The sequence below is a fragment of the Trachypithecus francoisi genome, unplaced genomic scaffold (genome assembly GCF_009764315.1).
Source record: "Trachypithecus francoisi isolate TF-2019V2 unplaced genomic scaffold, Tfra_2.0 Lachesis_group13, whole genome shotgun sequence".
Classification (NCBI taxonomy): Eukaryota; Metazoa; Chordata; class Mammalia; order Primates; family Cercopithecidae; genus Trachypithecus; species Trachypithecus francoisi.
Window position 1 is genome coordinate 94,544,422 of NW_022681458.1, and position 17,956 is coordinate 94,562,377.

General features: G+C 36.0%; 1 protein-coding gene across 4 annotated transcripts in view; it reads right to left on the reverse strand.

Annotated features, from left to right (window-relative positions):
- Nucleotides 1-3,676: 3,676 nt before the first annotated feature.
- Nucleotides 3,677-17,956, reverse strand: part of MBD5 (methyl-CpG binding domain protein 5) — a 546,612-nt gene continuing 532,332 nt past the window's right edge. For all 4 annotated transcript variants that reach the window (XM_033231571.1, XM_033231570.1, XM_033231567.1 and 1 more), the window contains 3 exons: nucleotides 14,629-14,702; nucleotides 7,329-7,404; nucleotides 3,677-4,284 (listed from right to left, as the gene is read on the reverse strand). In XM_033231571.1, the coding sequence (XP_033087462.1) occupies nucleotides 4,213-4,284; nucleotides 7,329-7,404; nucleotides 14,629-14,702 (222 nt within the window). In that variant the 3' untranslated portion in view covers nucleotides 3,677-4,212. The remainder of the gene's footprint in view (nucleotides 4,285-7,328; nucleotides 7,405-14,628; nucleotides 14,703-17,956) is intronic.

The window sequence follows — 17,956 nt, forward strand, 5'->3', positions numbered from 1 at the left end:
AAAACATTTGGCATGGAACTTAACAGATTCTTGGGTGTGGAAAGGAATTTTGGTAAAATCAAAACCATATTTGTTTTTCATATTGAAAATGTTCAAGTCATTTTCTTTTCCTATTAGTATAACCATTTGGACAAAAATATCCATGTGAAATGCAGGTGAAATGTAAACTGCTACACTTCTACATAGACAATCCAGTGTATTTATACTTAATCCATAAAGGCATGATGTTACAAAACACATTTGTATATTATGAAGCCATCTGGCATCAAATTTTCCAATTTATAGACAACTTTGTATTTACATAACAAATTATTAAATCAACCATTTTTCCGGTTTATAAAAGGTCACTGAGGTACACACACAGTGTGTATAAATGCAGATAAGGCTGGTAATACATATTTACAGTAGATACAAATTAATCTTTCATATTTGAAGATAATGCTTTTTATATATTTTTTTATATCAGACTCCCCACTGTTAGCAGGATTTCCCATGCTTGAGTTGTTTATTGCTTTTTGGCTCACTGATTTAATATTCACTTCTGGGTTGTTTACACATATGAATTACTAATGTTCTTATCTCTTTGGCTAATGCAAATGTGATAGAGTTAATGAAAGAAAAAGATAAAGTAATTCAATATTACACTTCTGGCTGGTTGATAATTTTTGTTCATGTCCCCCAAATGAATCAATGCACAACTCATTTGATATACTACATTGAAAAGTCTTGAGTCTTGCATTACACCATTTGGGCATAAATGGGCAAAGTAAACAAGATATCCAATTTTGAGCAAGGCCTAGTCTTTTGGCTTTCTTTTCAGAAAGAGCAATGCTACCAACATCTTAAGCATCTTAGATTTTAAAATCTTAATGCATATATGCTTGTGACTTGCAAGGGAACACTGCAAACTTCATGGAAGATTACCAAAGTTAACAACAATGTGCTATCATGGTCTAAAATGAAAAATGAGTCACCTCGTAGGATATAAGAATCTTCCTAAAACTTACAGAAAGTGAAATAACTGCCCTCTTCTCCTCCTGCAATTCTGCAGTGTTATGTTCAAATAAGAAGGCTGTGTTTACTTAAAAAACAGACATAGCAAAAACTCAAAGTCAGGGTCCAAATAAAAGACTAAAAGTGGCCCATGATATCACAAGGGATGAATGTTCTTAAAGCGTTTTCATTCATAATGGTACTAAAAAGAACAAGCCAAAAATGTTCCTTTAAATAAATAAAAACCCTGGTTTGCATTTAATGCTACAAACAAGACAAATCACACAAAAGCTGCTCAGTTAATTTTCCACTCATTTGAAATAATTTTTAAAACCTTCTTAGAGGTTTAGTTTATTCTCCTTGTGCTTCCTAAGACTGTTAAGGGACACAAAATAAAATTAGATTTCCTTTTCCAGCAGGAACTATTATGTTCTTTAAAGAAGAAACATTTTTTCATCTGTTTCCATTCTTGGATTTGTTTTTTAAAAAAAGTTTATTTTAGGGAATAAAAATTTTGGTAACATAGAAGGCCTAGCCTTCGTTTAAAAAATGAATTGGCTTCAATATAAAGAGAAAGAAATGGCTCTATGGGCAAAATTGAAGTGTGAGTGACCAATTTTTTAATTGTAAAGTAGGTGCAACATTTTAAAAAATGTTACAGCACTGTATGACCTGTAATGCTAACAATATTTACATTAACTGCTTACACAAAACCATATAATTGTAAGAGAGAGGAAAAAAACCCACGTGGACTGAAACTACTACACCTAGCACCCATATCAAAGCCAGAGCAACCAGTGAAATCATGGGCACAAACATACTTTACATTGTCTACTGATGTAAAGTATACAACGGGAGGGAAGCACAAACTGAATTAGCTCAAAATACCAAAAAGAAGGCTTGGTCAACACAAACTCAGCCTGAAGACAGAAAAGCAAAGGCTAAAAAATCTACATGTCAACACAGACACACATACAGACACACCCAGCCTACAAACACACATGTCTGTCTGTCTGTGAACAAACAAAAATGTGTAGGAAAAAACAGTAGAAAAACAGGTTGGCGAAAAAAAAAAAAAAGACATTAATGGTTTAAACATATTAGCCACATCAACTTTTAACTTATAAACATGTGTCAACTAAACTACACAAAAGATCACTTCCTGTGACTGCATGAAGGAACTGGGCAGGCAATCCCACCATTACAAGAGAGACAAAATGAACCTACCCCCTGAAGGAAGGTTTCCTACTTTGAGGTCATGAAGCCCAGGGTAGCCAGTTGCATTCTGTCAGGCTTGGGGGTAGGTTGAAAGTGGAACAGAGGGACAGAGAGACACAGGAGACCTAGGGGAATAACTAAGAGCTGTTGCTATCAAAAGCGAGCCCAGGTGGCATGCTCTGTGCTGTGGCCCTAAGAAACCAACTCAAGGAATGACCTTGGTCTCCATTTTCCTGAGTTACTGGAACTCTGCTACATGACAGGACTGAGGAGTTTGGGCGGTGGGTGGGAGAGGAGCAGTAGGTGAGGTGGTGGGCAGGTTGAGGTGCTGAGCCTGCTATTGGAGAACCTCCTAGCAGCCTGAGTGGCAGACTGTTGCCTGAGCCCCAGGCTAGAGGACAAGACAGTGCTCTCTAGGGGTTTAAGGGTTTGGGGCAGGGACTGGTGGTTCCAAGAATAAAGGGATAATAGATCCCTTCTTTTCACAATCCATCAACTGAAATCAGGCTGGAAGCCTAAACTTTGCTTAACTGCCTAGAAGATAGGGTAATACCACCACCACAAAAATTGTGAGAAGAAGACGGAAAATTATGTTGTGCTACATTTCTTATTAATTACCTTGTACTTTACAATGGCTCACAGTTTTAGGTTTGTATACTTGTAATGTAGTATTTTCTCTCTACATTTGTTTCACATTTTTTCTTACTTAATATAATATAAATAATTTGGTTAATAGATTTAACCTGCACATTTTAGCCACATTAATATATATAAGAATCTGTTAATGGTATAAATAATTCTTTAAATAAAATAAATCTGATATGCTACACAATACTGATAAAAAAATTACCATTGCTAATAATTTTGTAAGCCACCTTAACTTCTGGGTTAAGTAATACTGATGAATGGATATGAAACTTGCTTTGATGATTCATATTTATTTTTGCCACTACAAAAAAAAAATGAATTATAATCAATCTTACCTCTGATAATGGTTGCAAAGTGGGGCTTTTGCCTCCATGTATGGAAATAGAAAGTTTTACCTTGTCAGATATCATTTGCAAAAAAACTCTCAATTCTGAGCACCAGCGATGGTGCAGTCAGTATAAGCTATCTGCTTCAACAGGTGGCTATCAAATGTTAACTACAGAAATGGCTGAGTAAAATATTCCATCTAAGATTTTTTTTTTATAAAACCTATTCTATTTTAAAACTTAGGTAAAAAAAATATGCAACAAATGGTTGCAGTTTCTGAATTCTTAATTTAGACCTGTGAGCCCTCTTCCCTTTAGAAATCTGCAAGGTTGCAATTTCCTAGACACCCGAAATTGAGTCCAGTGCTTCCAGGCAAGGTTCATTCCAAACACACAATATAAATGGACACTCAGTGGTGTGCAGTGTATGTCATAATTCAGATATTACATCATCATGCCTTTTCTCTGCTGTTAAATACAAAAACAGCATCTTTTACATTATCATAGAAAAGCATTTAGGTTGTATTTTTATTTATCACTTTACACTGGTAGTCTCTGGTAGGTGTACTCCATAGAAACCAAAGAATTTTGTACACTATTTCTTTGTACAATAAAAGATAAAGTGTGCATTAGGTACGCTTGTACATGACAATATTGTACAATATTTACATTTCTGATATCACCATGAAATTCTGTATTTTCTATATACAACATTGAAAATTCTTCAGAAACATTTGGACTATTTCTTATAATCACAATTTAGTATTATAGAAAAAGAGTTTCTCAGTAATCTCTTGACCATTTATCACTCTCATCACACAGAGATTTTGATTGGTTTTTCCAGCATTCATTATCCTTCCTGATCAAAAAACTTTTGTATCACTGTTTCTTTTAGCACCCTATGGTGGTGGTAGCTATCTGCCATAGTCTAAATATTGATATAACAGTGGCTATATCAATACCTATATACAGATACATCTGTGCATGTTCCTTTATTAAACACTGCGCATTAGTGGAGTAGTCTCTGTTATCTGGAGATCTTTCTCCTCTTGGGTTTGGGGGGTCTCATTTGTCTGTCACCCTGTGGGATTTGGTGTACCTGGAAATAAAAAGGTAGAAAAAAAAACAACAACAGAGGATGAAATCACAAACACCATACAATTTCTGACAAAGAAACAGGGTAGGGAGTAGACTCTGGCTTTCACTTTCAATTACTGATATCCTGAGGCACTTCAAATGTTTACCAAGACCCCAGATGTCAGTGTGCCCACAGTCATTACAGAGAATGCAGAATGCTAGAAACTCATAAGCAGTGCAACACTCTGGGGGTGCCAATAGACAGTGGAAAACAAAGGATGAACTGGACAAAATCAAGTATGGGAAATGCAATGTGCAGTTGTTACCCCATTGTCCATTTAAAACAAAAATAAAGCCTTCCCTGTCAGAGACCCTAGATCACCAATTTCACTACAGCCTGGAAGAGTGAATAATTATACAACAAACATACCCCATTTTTTCCCTCACTTTGTTACCCTACTTATTTTACAATGACTAGGAAGGGTCACAAATTACAAGAACATGCACACATAGCTCAGCCTAAGGATGTTTGTTCATGAGAAGAATCAAAATGGAAAAGAGAATACCACTATCATCTGTTGGCAGATCTGAAATTGTGTAGTCTGGGAGGAGCAGTTAATACAATTCACCTTTCTTTATGTACTAATGCAGGAACTAGCAACATTTAGTGCTGTTCATCAGATTGAGCAACGGCTGAGCAGCATTAGATAGCAGATATAATTTGGAGGAGGGAGTGATCAAATTGTCTCGTAGCTATCGGTGGGAAGGAGCAAGGTCCAAAGACCCAGGAGAGGAGGGATGAACCCAAGGCAGTGGTGTAGCAAATGCTTTATCAGCATTTGGACACAAGTCCATTGTAGCATTTTGCCAGTTTCTGTGGTGTAAAACTTTTATCCTGGCCAACCTTATGTCACAGGACTTAGAGTTAGGAAGAGATGAGTACAATTGACTCTCAAGATCCACTACAAGTTGGCTCAATTACATGCTTAAAAAGAATGTTTAGACAACAGCAAAGGGCAATGCTATCCAGACTCAAATGCAGAATGCTTTTAAAAAAATAATATTTTCGGCCGGGCGCGGTGGCTCAAGCCTGTAATCCCAGCACTTTGGGAGGCCGAGACGGGTGGATCACGAGGTCAGGAGATCGAGACCATCCTGGCTAACACGGTGAAACCCCGTCTCTACTAAAAATACAAAAACTAGCTGGGCGAGGTGGCGGGCGCCTGTAGTCCCAGCTACTCGGGAGGCTGAGGCAGGAGAATGGCGTAAACCCGGGAGGCGGAGCTTGCAGTGAGCTGAGATCCGGCCACTGCACTCCAGTCCGGGCGACAGAGCGAGACTCCGCCTCAAAAAAAAAAAAAAAAAAAAAAAAAATTTTCAAATTTTAAATAATATTTATGGGTTTTTCAATCTGCCTAGTCCTCCTAATCTTTTCCATACACATTTTTAAAAGCCACTAGTCTGTAGTAAAGAGCCAAAACTTTTTATAACTGAGGAAAGAAACTTTTTATAACTGAGACTGCAAACTAGTAATCTGTGGACCAAATGTGGCCTGAAATGGTATTTTGTTTAGCCATATGGCACTTTAATATTTTTTAAAACAGTTGTCAACACATAAAAATGAGAAATTTTACCTCTAGACTTCTAGTTTTGTATGAAAAATGGAAAGATCTTGCAACATGAACACAATTTCCCAGATGTCTAAGATCCGCTGGAGCATGGACGGAATGCCTTCTGGAGACAGTACATGCCTCCTAGGTTGCCCCGGCCCTTACTCCTCTCAACTACCTGATTTCCACCAGGGCCAAATGTCCTGAGGCAGAGTCTAGAGAGACGATGGCCAACCAACTCATTTTCTCTTTTTCCTGGGCAGGCACATTCTATGCTCTATTTCCTATTCTACTTAAGAAGATCATGTGATTAGGTCAGGTTAGTGGAAAGTCAACAGAATGACTAGTCTGGCTCATAAACCTATGCTGGCAGTATTCTTAGCATGCTCTTTTCTTTTACCTTCAAGGCAAAATGCAAAGGATATAATGAAGCACTCTGAGGTCCTAAGAGAGGTGGTCACTAGATACAGAAAGAATCTGTGCCCTGGTGTGGAGCAACCCCTTCCTCAACCAGCACCAGACTCAGGTGGGTAATGGCTTTTACTGTGCTGAGCCTCTAGATTGGTAGCCTACCCTAACCCATGGATCTTTACTGGCATTTCTCATCCGTTCCAACTGCTGTTTTCTCATACCTGGCCCACTTTACTTACTGATACTATTTGACTGGTCCTAGAAAACATTTGAGTTTATAGTTCCCAATCTAGATCTTGCCTATAATTTTATCAGGAAATTTAATGTCTCAGGGCTTCAATTCACCCATCTGCGAAATGATGGGTTGGTTGGATTACGAAATCTCTAAAACCCATACTAATCCCATCATTCAGTTGTCATTGGATGGTTTGTTGGGATTCAGATAACCTTGTAACATAAGGTCAAATAAAATAAATTATTTTTCATGCGAAATAGCCTAGACAATTCACATTTTTAACAGATTACCAAAATTATATTTTAAGTATTTACATCAGTCAATGTGTGAACTGGAGGATAACGATTCAACTTCTCACACTCAATGCTATTACATGCACAGTTCAATAAAAATGGGATATGAGAGGTCTATATACTCTTGATCTTGACCCCTACTGTCTTGTGGTTCAAAGGACAGAACAAAATTTGCATTACTAAATATATAGGCAACAGTAATGGCCACGGCCATTCACAGAGTCAAGTGTAGAAAGCTGTGGTTTGAACATCAATATTTTGCTGCTCATATTTTAAAAGAATGTTATGTGGCAAAACAAAAGTTACTTATCTCAGGAAGAAAGACATAGTTAATGCAGTCGGTTTTTTTTTTCTTAAATGACTTTGAATCTTTTCTGATATTTATCTTCTTTTTCTAGGCTAGTAAATTAGTATTGCTACGTGAGTTGTTTGACAATATTCAAGAGACTTTACCAAAAAGTGTAACATAATTTATTTTCTAAGAAACACAGTATAATGGAAAAATAAATTAACTTACAGTCCCAGACATTTTGTCCAGTTCACTCATGGCCTCATGAATAGCAGCTTCTAAATGGTTATTTAGCTTTCCACTTCTGGAATTAATGAAAACAACACACCAGATTAAAAAATTAAAGAAACAAAACTCAATTTAATTTCCTAATCAGAAAACAAAAGTACCAATTCCACGAGAGAAAGCCAATTTATACTCGCGTTTGGAAAATTCAGATGACAAAACATCACTCTGGGATTCTTACCACTGAATACTAATGATTAAAGTCACAGAACTACTGAAAAGAAAGGTTGAACAGATTGTCGGGCGGGGAGATGGACTTCTTCCTCTTCCATATGCTTCTTCCACAATCTGGTGATTTAGGAAGAAAGTTGGGCCACCGGTTCCCTCTCCCAGAGACACTGCTCATGCTCCCTGGCTCCGGCCGGTCCTGCATTGCTTCTTGTTTCTTTCTCAGGCAGCCTGGCTGTGTGACCAGAGGAAGGGCGGAGGGGCTGAACTGCAGGCTCTAGCCACTAGGGAGCTCCCTCTGCCCTCTCTGAAGCGTTCTGGCTCTGGAGTTGAGCTAGTGAAGGCTGAAATCCCGGGGCCCGTTCCAGGGTGGGAAACAGCTTAACTCTGACGCACCTGAGGCTCTCAGCCTACCCCCCCAGCACATTTTCCCAAAAGCCAAAATGATGTAAATATTTGAACAGATAAAGAATGACAGCCTCAGGGTGCCTATCACTTCTCTGACCTTTTCTCTCCACTTAGCATTCCATTACACACGTTTGGCCTGAATAACACACACGGTGCATCTACCATTTTTGAAGCTTACATCTATGAAGCTGTTGAACTAAAATCAGGTAAATCCATGCTACCCACCCCTGTGGTTATGTACACTTTGCCCATCCTGACTGTTAACTTGTTTTTCCTCCTTTACGCAAATAAGTAATTACCCATTTTTTCCAAATACTAAGGTGATTTTTTTCATTTATCCTGTCATGACAATTACTAGAAAAGCTGCTGGAGGTAACGTTTTCATAACAGGCGGTTAGCATGGGTTTCCATGAGTTAAGTCCTATCTCAGCATCTACCATGGAGACTGGAAATTTGCAGTCCTGGGAGAATTTGGCTTTGGCTTACTGTCGTATTTAGTTTGGTTAGCAGAGTGTTTCGAAACATTTTTGAACTTTAGTTCAGTTTACCATAGCTTTCACTAGGTTTTATCCTCACACACCAGGACTGGACAATGCATACACTGAGTTTCTGTCTACACTTTGAGAACTCCGAGTTTTCCACCCCTGAGTACCATAGTGCTAGACATACCATAGATGCTCTATGTATTTGCTAAACAAAAACATTTGTCAAAGGTGGCCCAGATGGTCCTACGTTTCAAAAAAAAATATGTACTTAGGTCAGTTTAACTGAAAGGAAAAATTAGTGTATTGGTTTTAACTAAATTATAAGGGTAATATGGCATCAACCACTTCCCTTCTACCTTTTGCTGCCCTGTAAGCTAGTCTTTAGCTTTTATATTTTTGTCATTTATTTTTAGAAATTTAAAAACGCAGAGGAGTACACAGGATAAAATAAACCTAACATATTCCCCTCCTGGAACGAAATGTTAATAAATTACCTATTACCTTTAAGTCTTTTATATTAAAAAAATAAAGCTGGAGTCCCCAGTTGTTATCCATCCTGGTCCCATTTTCCCTCACCTTCCCCCCTCAACTTTTAGTCTGCTTTTATACTTTAGTATTGTTTTATGTGTGTTTTTTAAAATACACACACACAAAAGGTGTCAGATACACATACTTGACTTTTTTTCTCCTTATAACTGTTTTAAATACCATCTAGTTTGTATAATCTATTCATTCCTTCTAACTTCTATGTAAGAAGCTTTTTTATTATGCATGTACTGTCTTCCATTTACCTACCCATTCCTGTTTCAAGGGGCCCTGGTCATCTCATGGAGTCAGTCTCAGTTGTTTTCCTAATGAGGTGTCTGCCAAGCAAGCTCCTGGGAGCACTCTGTAAGGCCACCTAGGGTTTGCTGAGGCTGCTTGGCAAGGGTTCTGACAGTATTATCATTGCCATGTTGCCTGACAATATCACACTGTGTGTAGTGTGTTAAATAAATTTATCCTTACTATTTCTTTCGTATGAACATAAGTTTGATGTATTAACATAAGTTTTAAAAGACATTTATTTATTATAAATTTTGATTAGAATATCTTAGGAGTTTAAAATTGACTATATAAAGTTCTAAATATTTAAAATGAAGTTACAATGTTTTAACGAAAAACCTCCAGAGAACCTTGCTTCTCTCACCTTTAATCTTAGTAAAAGAAATACCTGTTATTTATTTTAAAATGTCTATGTGCCAAGTATTGTATTAAAACTCTATATACATTATCTCATTTAATCCTTACAATAATTTGATAGAATAGGTATTATGACAACTGTTTGTATGTGATACTTCATGACTTTTTAAGAATTTGGTGAAATCAATTCTAATTTTGTAATGAAGAAAATGGATATTTGACTATAGTTTTCAAAAGTAATAGTCATAGGTAAAAAACTTTTACCTAACCACGAAAAATTGCAATAACAATTACCATTCAAGCACAAAAACGATTCAACATTACTTGTTGAAAAAAAGTTTCATGAGTTTTGTCATCTCATTCTTCAAGATATTTAAAATATTTGTAAATGCTTTGCATTAATTCAAGCTAAACTAGTATAATGTTTCACCTTTAACACAACATAGTTGTTAATAGAGGGAGAAATGACTACTTTTGGAAGAGAAAATAAATACATAGATGTGGGGCATGAAATTATTTGTATACATCATGAGATTTGAGAGATAAAGAGAGACTCTCCCAGATGTCAAATAAAGAAAAAGCTCTATGAATTCAAGAAATGAACAATTAGTCAAAATTCAGTCTTTCAGTCCAGAGGGCCTCCCTGTGGAGTTTCTTCTACTATTTTCTATTCCCCGCTGACATTTAATAATAAACATTTTTACTAATGGACACTCTAAAACCTACTTGATTAAGTAATAGATGTTCATATAATCACATTTCTAATTATTAATGGAGATAATTGCCACTTGCCAACTTCATTGGCTATACTGTCATATATTATCTTTAAATTCACTAATTTTTTTAAAAAGCCAGGTACACATCTATGAATAGTACAAGAAATAGAAGGGAAATAAGAAATTACAAGTTGTTCTTCACTGTCAGTTTAGAGTTTAAGTGACTCACTTCATCCAGTGCGTAACAAATATGGGTGAGACATAAAAGTCAAGAACCCTGCACTCTGAAACCGAATGCCTGGGGAATGTATGAAGATCTAAGAAAATTTAACATGGTAAGTATCATTCCTTGTTTTAAAGTGAAAGTATGATTTATTTAATCACTTTATTGTTTTCCAGATTCACAAAAAATCTGGTTTCCCAAGAAATGTATACATACCTATAGACAGAAGATTTGCTCCTCGCTTAAATGAAAACCATAACATATGTAAAAGCTGTGGAATTTTTCTTTAATAAAGCTATTTCTGCTTTTAAGTACAAAATTGCCCTAAGTAATGTGTTAAATAAATATGTTGCTATTAGTATAGAATTAGAACATACATTTAAAGATATTTATTTGTTGTGCAGTTTGTTGTATACTTTGAGGATACTGAGGATTAAAACGACTACATAAAATTCTAAACATCTAATATCACGGTAGAATGTTTCAACTGGCAAAAATAACAGATAATTTTCTTTCTTTCACCTGTATCTTTATAAGAAAAATAGCTATTTACTAAATGACATGTGCCAAATACTGTGCTGAGGCTCTGTCTATATTATCTATGTTACAACAATTCTAAAGTAGGATTATGCCCATTTTAGAAATGAAAAATTTAGGCTCTGGGAGATTTTGAACATACGGCTATGAAGTGGTAGAAACAGGACTTGAGTCCAGGTAAAAAACCAACCTCTTAATTATCTTGTACCAAATGACACCTTCCTTTTTCAGCCTTTTCCTCTTTTCTTCTTCCCCTCAGTCTATAAAAGCAGTCAAATCTTTGTCATTTAAAAAATTCTTTCTTTGTTATTTTTCAGAAAATTTTCACATTATGGGTAGAAAGAAGAGTAAATAATCTACATCTCCTCTCCCTATTTCCTTATTCTCATTTAATCTTCAACCCATAGCCACTTTGTGTGTATATGCATCACCCTATTGGAACCTGTTCTCATTTAAGTTTACCAATGACCTTCAAATTGTCCAATCGGATGGAGATTTTTCAGTTTTTGTCTTACTGGACCTCTGTTGATCACTTTATCAGTCTTTGACTTCTGAGACTCTATCTACTTTCCCTGATTCTCCTCCTCCTCACTGACCATTCTTCCCGTCTTCTTCATTCTAATGCATGTTCAATCCTTAGCCTACTATTCTTCAAATTGGTCAAAGTATCTTTGTGTGACTTCAGTTATTTGTACACTGTCAAATACCATTTCTCCCTGGTTTCAGGCATGTATGTCCAGCCTATCCTACAGGCACCCCAAACTGTACTCAACAGCTTCCCCCGTAACCTCCACTTCAGTCAGTGTTTCTACAACCTACCAAGTCACCCAAGCTGAAAACCTGAGAGCTGTCCTTGATTTTGTTCCCTTTCCTTTACATTCTGATAAATTACCCCATGTTCTTTCTATTTTACCTCCTAAGTATTTCTTGACCACATTCCTTCTCTTCCATCCTCATCCCCAACTCCGCCAGCTCCTGGTTTGGGTCCTCGTTCTCCCTTGTATTCTGCCATGGCTCCTGAACAATCTCTTCATCTTCAATATTGTTGCCTTAAAATTTGTCCTCCTACACCGCCATACCTAAGGTGAAAAATGCAACCACCTGCTCCCTTTAGGCACTTCCAAAACAGTAAAACATCCTATTTGCCCTTACTAGGCCCTTTTTGATCTGGTTCCTGCTTATACTTCTTATAACTTCCCATCCGATACTTTATAGTCCTCAAAATCCAACTGCTGTTCTCATCTACACACTATCCCACCCCATCTTGGTCTTTGTTTCCTTTGTGTGGCTGATGCCTATATAGTGTTTAAGGCTTGGCCCACATATCATCCCCTCTAGGAACCCTTCCTTTACCTGCCCTTTCCCTATGACCTCAAAATATAGTATATATATTGCTGTTGTTGCAATTTTGACATTTGAATTATTTGTTTCTGCATCTGTCTGTTTCACTAAACAGTGAGCTTCAGGGACTGTAGCACTGTTCCTGGCACAGATTTTTTGCTAAATTTGTCTCCTTAAATTGGGAATAAATGCATAAATTAAAAAATGATTTGTTTCAACATATAATTTATCAGTTGTGGGACTTTCAACTAATTATTTAAACTATTTCAGCCTGAGTGTCCGCATCTGCAAATGGACTCAGTAATTTTGGCCCATCTTGTGACTGAGAGAAGAAAAGGATGAATTTACAATTACATGTGCAGAATGTAAAGCATTCTACTAGGCATCGAAAAGGAAAGTCTGTCTGCTTAGACAATAGTATGGTAAATAAAGTTCTTTTTATAAGTGTTAGTTTTGTATTTTCTACTTTTACTTCTCCAATCTGTATTCTAAGTTTGTGGTTATCATGAGGAGAATTCCTTTAGATAGATCTCACATTAATTTACTACAAATAGGAAATTGGCTTTGAAGAAAAATTTTTAAAATTGTAGTTTGTTACTCGTTACCTTTCAGAAATTGCTTAATAGCAAATACATGGGGAAAATTCAGCTCATTTCAAGGCAGTGTATTTGAATATTTGGAGGAGTTATTTTATTTCTGTTACTAACTTTATTTTGTACATAATCCAAGTAACTGGCATGTTTCACTGTAGGAAACATTTTTAGGGCTCTTTTATACCAAAGAAATGGGTACTGTTGAATAGTTTACAGCAACTGGCCCACTGCAAATTTGTGATGTAGGTAATTTGCAATTTTCCTCCTTTCATGCAGACCTTGTATTAATTTTAGTGGCCTTATCTTGTTGCTAAGCTCTGCATAGCAAGTGTGCTTCAGTAAGAGTAGAAGGGACCCTGATCCCTGTTTTCCTTACCAGGTCTAATTGTTATCTGGCAATTAACTTGGCCTTTCACACAACCAATACCAATTTGCTACCTTTTAAAGGAGTCCAGGACATAGAGACATAGGAGTTTGCCCCTTGCAGCTATCATCTTTTCAGATACCTTTTATTGAGGTGAAGAGTCTTCCTAAGATTTGTTGACTTCTAAAATTATGCCTCTGGCCAGAATTATGGGAAACACCATAAAGTGAAAGAGAATGCTTTCTAATAGATATTACTGATATCATTAGATAAGCCTTCTATGCAAGATACACTACGAATCATTCTGATCTCCACTTTGTAAGTCTTGATGTACAAACAAAAGTTAAAATGGTATTTTTAGGAAGATGATAATACATAAACACATTAAGCCTATGTGTCAATATTTGGGGGAAATGTGAGGATCATTTTGCAAATGAATAAAAATTAATTAATATGTAATTCTTGGTTGCTTGATAATGTGGAAATTAGTATAGCAACGGAACAGGTATATCAATTACACATTTTTAAATAGCTTTCTATGTACATATAAAGAAGCACATTTGTAGTTCTCTACCTTAATATGCAATAATAGTTATGATACATAAACATACATTGTATCACAGTAAAAACTGTGTTTCGAATATTATCTGCTTGTCTGTACTACATTTATTCAGAAAATAAATATTTAGAAAAACTTGAATAACACTGGCCTGAAATTCAACTTCTTGTTGTAATTCCAAAGAAAACTTACTTTCAAGTCCACACCCCTGATGCAACAACAAAAAAATCTTTATTTTGCATCACTTTGACTAGTAGTTAATCTGCCAAAATTATTTACGTGTACAACGAGGGGTATTTACTCCCCAAATTATTTGAAGTGCAAATGGAATGATTCACTACACTTCCAGAGCCTATTTAATTCCTATATGTTGAGAATATGAATTATATTTTATTTTCCACTAAATGAGAGGAATGAAGATGCAGGGAATGAAGAACGAACTGATGAAGGGGCAGATATTACACAGAGTGTAAACATAAATTGTTAAGAGGATATTTTCTGTAATCACTAATTTGGCTTGTCTATAACGGTCCTCTTTGGTGGTAACAAACTTTACTTAGGCAGGTCACAACATCGACAGAATCAGTGAGATTTCATTGTCCCTTTGATGAAAAAACAGTAAATTATATCCTTGAAAAACAAAGTAAAATCTTTAAAAAGTGCTTACTTTCTGTTCCTTTTCCGGACACGGCTGTAGGCTTCCAAACCTTCCGTTAGTGTCTTCAACTTCTCGGGCTCCACCTGAGTGAAGGTATGAAGACCAAACCACATTACCCAGACCTGTAATTGTTAAACATGGTGTTTACTTTCCTGCCGTACGAGCAGGTGCTGCACTGGCGGGGAGGGGAGCCTTAACCTTCACTGCCTTGTCAAATCTTCTGTTCTCACTCAATCATTAGAGGTTGATTCTGCGGCTCCAGGCTGCAACATCAGTGGAACTGAAAAGCTGTTTGGCTTTAAAATTGTCAACATTTTGAAAATAATATTTTGGGAATAAGATCTGGAATTTAAACAACCTTCAACTCACAAAATCATAAAAATCAGAGATCCTGGTTCACTTTCTTTGCAACTGCAAATCTGCAGTATCAGACTACTGTGATCAGGGGAAGACAAGAGTGGTAGTTAGTGAAGTGAGTGGGCTTTGGAGCAAACAGATCAAAGTTTGAATCCTACTTTTCACTTCCTAGTAGGAGTAAAACACATTTTCTGAGCCTCAGTCTCCTCCTCTGTAAAATGAGGACAATAATACCTACCTTCCTGCTAGAACTGCTGTGAAAATTAAAATGTGACAAGTCTTGTTGAACACTTATCTTAGCATTCAGCAATGATCATGACCTAGTACACATTTGGCAGTGTACAGAGGCCACCAAACATGAGAAAAGGGTGTTGCTACGCCTTGTGGGTGTGTCCTTTGTCCTATCTTGCTTTCTGACTGCCAGTCTGTGTGTAGTCAGCTATGTCAACAGAGGTCAGCCACCAAGGGTGGTGGTGGGGATATGTATGGGTGTGGAGCAGGCAACCTTTGCTACACACCCCTGAGAATGTCTATCATGGTTCTTGAAGCCACCTCCCCACAATAAAAACAATTAATAATTAGTAAAACTTGTATGTGACTTGGGAATAAAAACACTTTTAGAAAAACATGGCTATTTTTATTCTGTAACACACACACACACAATCTAAGTAAAAATAATGTTGCTTGCTGTGTAAGCATAGTTTCAAGGCAAGTAACTCAGCTATTCAATTGGGGTGAAAGCCAGCCACTTTACCCCCATTTCTCCTCCAACCCCCAATCCACTGTTATATAAAGATACAGAGTTAAACAAAATGCCTCATGGGTAAGAAAATAAACACTAATAAACAATGAAATGATTATTAACTTTTGCCTTTGTATCCTCAAGATTGACTCATGAATGTCCTTTAGAAATAACTTCTCTATGACCCCTTCAAATCTAGAACACAGTTATGATTAACGAGAGGTTTTCATTATTAAGTCTGAAAACAAGCATTTCTAATATTCAATGAGAAAAACAGTCAAATACCGGAAATGTTTTCCTTTTCATGTTTTTGTATTTTGCCCGCACAAATGTCTTATACACAAGTTCATACATACCCAACTCACTGTGTGGCAGCACAAGAGACAACTTTGTTCCAATAACACTTCACATAAAGCCCTAATGGGTTACTGGGACCACTGGAAAAGCTAAAGTAAGCTAAATGTATCCATGTGTTATTTAAACAAAAAAAGGTGCCTGGATGCACTTTCACATTTCATGTTAGAAATGAGCCTCCATCCTGTATTCACTCACATGAAGGGGATATGAAAAATGCTTTGCATATTTCAGTTTTGTAATCAATAAATGATTCCACTTATATTTAAATAAGCTTCTTGGCAGCAGGAAAGGAGTTGTGCTATATAACATACACTTCTATTAGAGTTAAACTGGTGTAGCGAGGGATTTCAGAAGGGGTTAATCTGGTCACAGAATCAGATTCACAATGAAACAAAGCAAGACACAGCAATTAAAACTTACCCCATTGGTCTTAATTTAAAAAACAAAGTTAGGTCAGAGTATTTTTTTAAGTCTTCAATTTTTATTTTTAATTAATTATGGAATAAGGGACAGTAAAAACATTTCTTGTGCATTTATTATGTAAAAGGCACTGTTTTATCATTTAATATGATACTACGGCAAACTAGTATTACTTTTATAGTATTACAGATGGGACTTGGTGCATTTAAATAACATGGCCAGAACTGAAACTCAGGTCTGACTCCAACGTGCTCAACTTCTCTCCACCATACCAACTCCAACGTACATTGAAATATAGTCATTTTATATATATATATATATAGCATTTATATATATAAAATTACACACACATATATAAAATACACACACACACACAGGCACACTAAAAATTTAGGTCAAACTATTTAAAATTATATTTCTACAAAATTTAGATAACAACTTGCCCAAATTTATACTCAATTTTTTTATGCTTGAATAATTTTCCAGGGATATTTTTTCTGAACTAATACGCTACCATGGTTTCTTCATTTAAATCTGCCTCTAAGCCTCTAACATACTCTTATAATGAACTATATTATTTATAAAGGATTAAATGACCTTGAAAAAGAAAGCAAAGATAGTCTTTCTGAAAGTAAATATAAGTAAGATATATACCGCTGTGCATTTCTGCTATAACAAGATCGTACAGATTCAGAAGAAAGTTTAGTTTGTTTCAGGATTTCAGCACTTTACTGTGTTGTGAAATATATATGAAGAGTGTATGTTTTTTCTGGGGAAATATTTATACATTTGAAAAATATTCAAGAAACTTTAAAGATACCCTCCCAAAATGGTATCAGAGAACAACAAAATAAATTCAGCTTCTAGTTAAATAGAAATCATGTTTAATGAACACTCCCTTGTAAATTACTTAGCTAACTTGTAAACTTAAAAAAGTACGAGGAAATCAAATACATAAATGTAACATTAAAAAGGTTAAACACACACAAATATTTTTATAAAACTTACACTAAAGGAACAAGTAATTTAAGATAATACTTTTATCTATAATTAAAATCTTGTATTCTTGTACAATCACAAGCCAGGAGTTTCACAAATTATTTAACTCTATCTTAGTGAGAATTTAGGAGAGGGCTTTATCTTTTATCTTTACTCATCATCTACCCACACAGTTTCATGCTGATAGCAATGATGCTAATAGTACTGGTCATCATGGTGTAACTCCTTACTCATGTCATTTAAGAATCATAAAGTTACCTGGAATTTATATGTATTCATAGTTCACTTATTAATGTATAAATATACACATACATTAAATGTCAATTTTTTTTTGAACATGGTCTCGCTCTGTTGGCCAGGCTGGAATGCAGTGGCGTGATCTTGGCTCATGGCAGCCTCGAACCTCCTGGGCTTCAAGTAATCTTCCCACTTCACTCTCCTGAGTAGCTGGGACCACAGGTG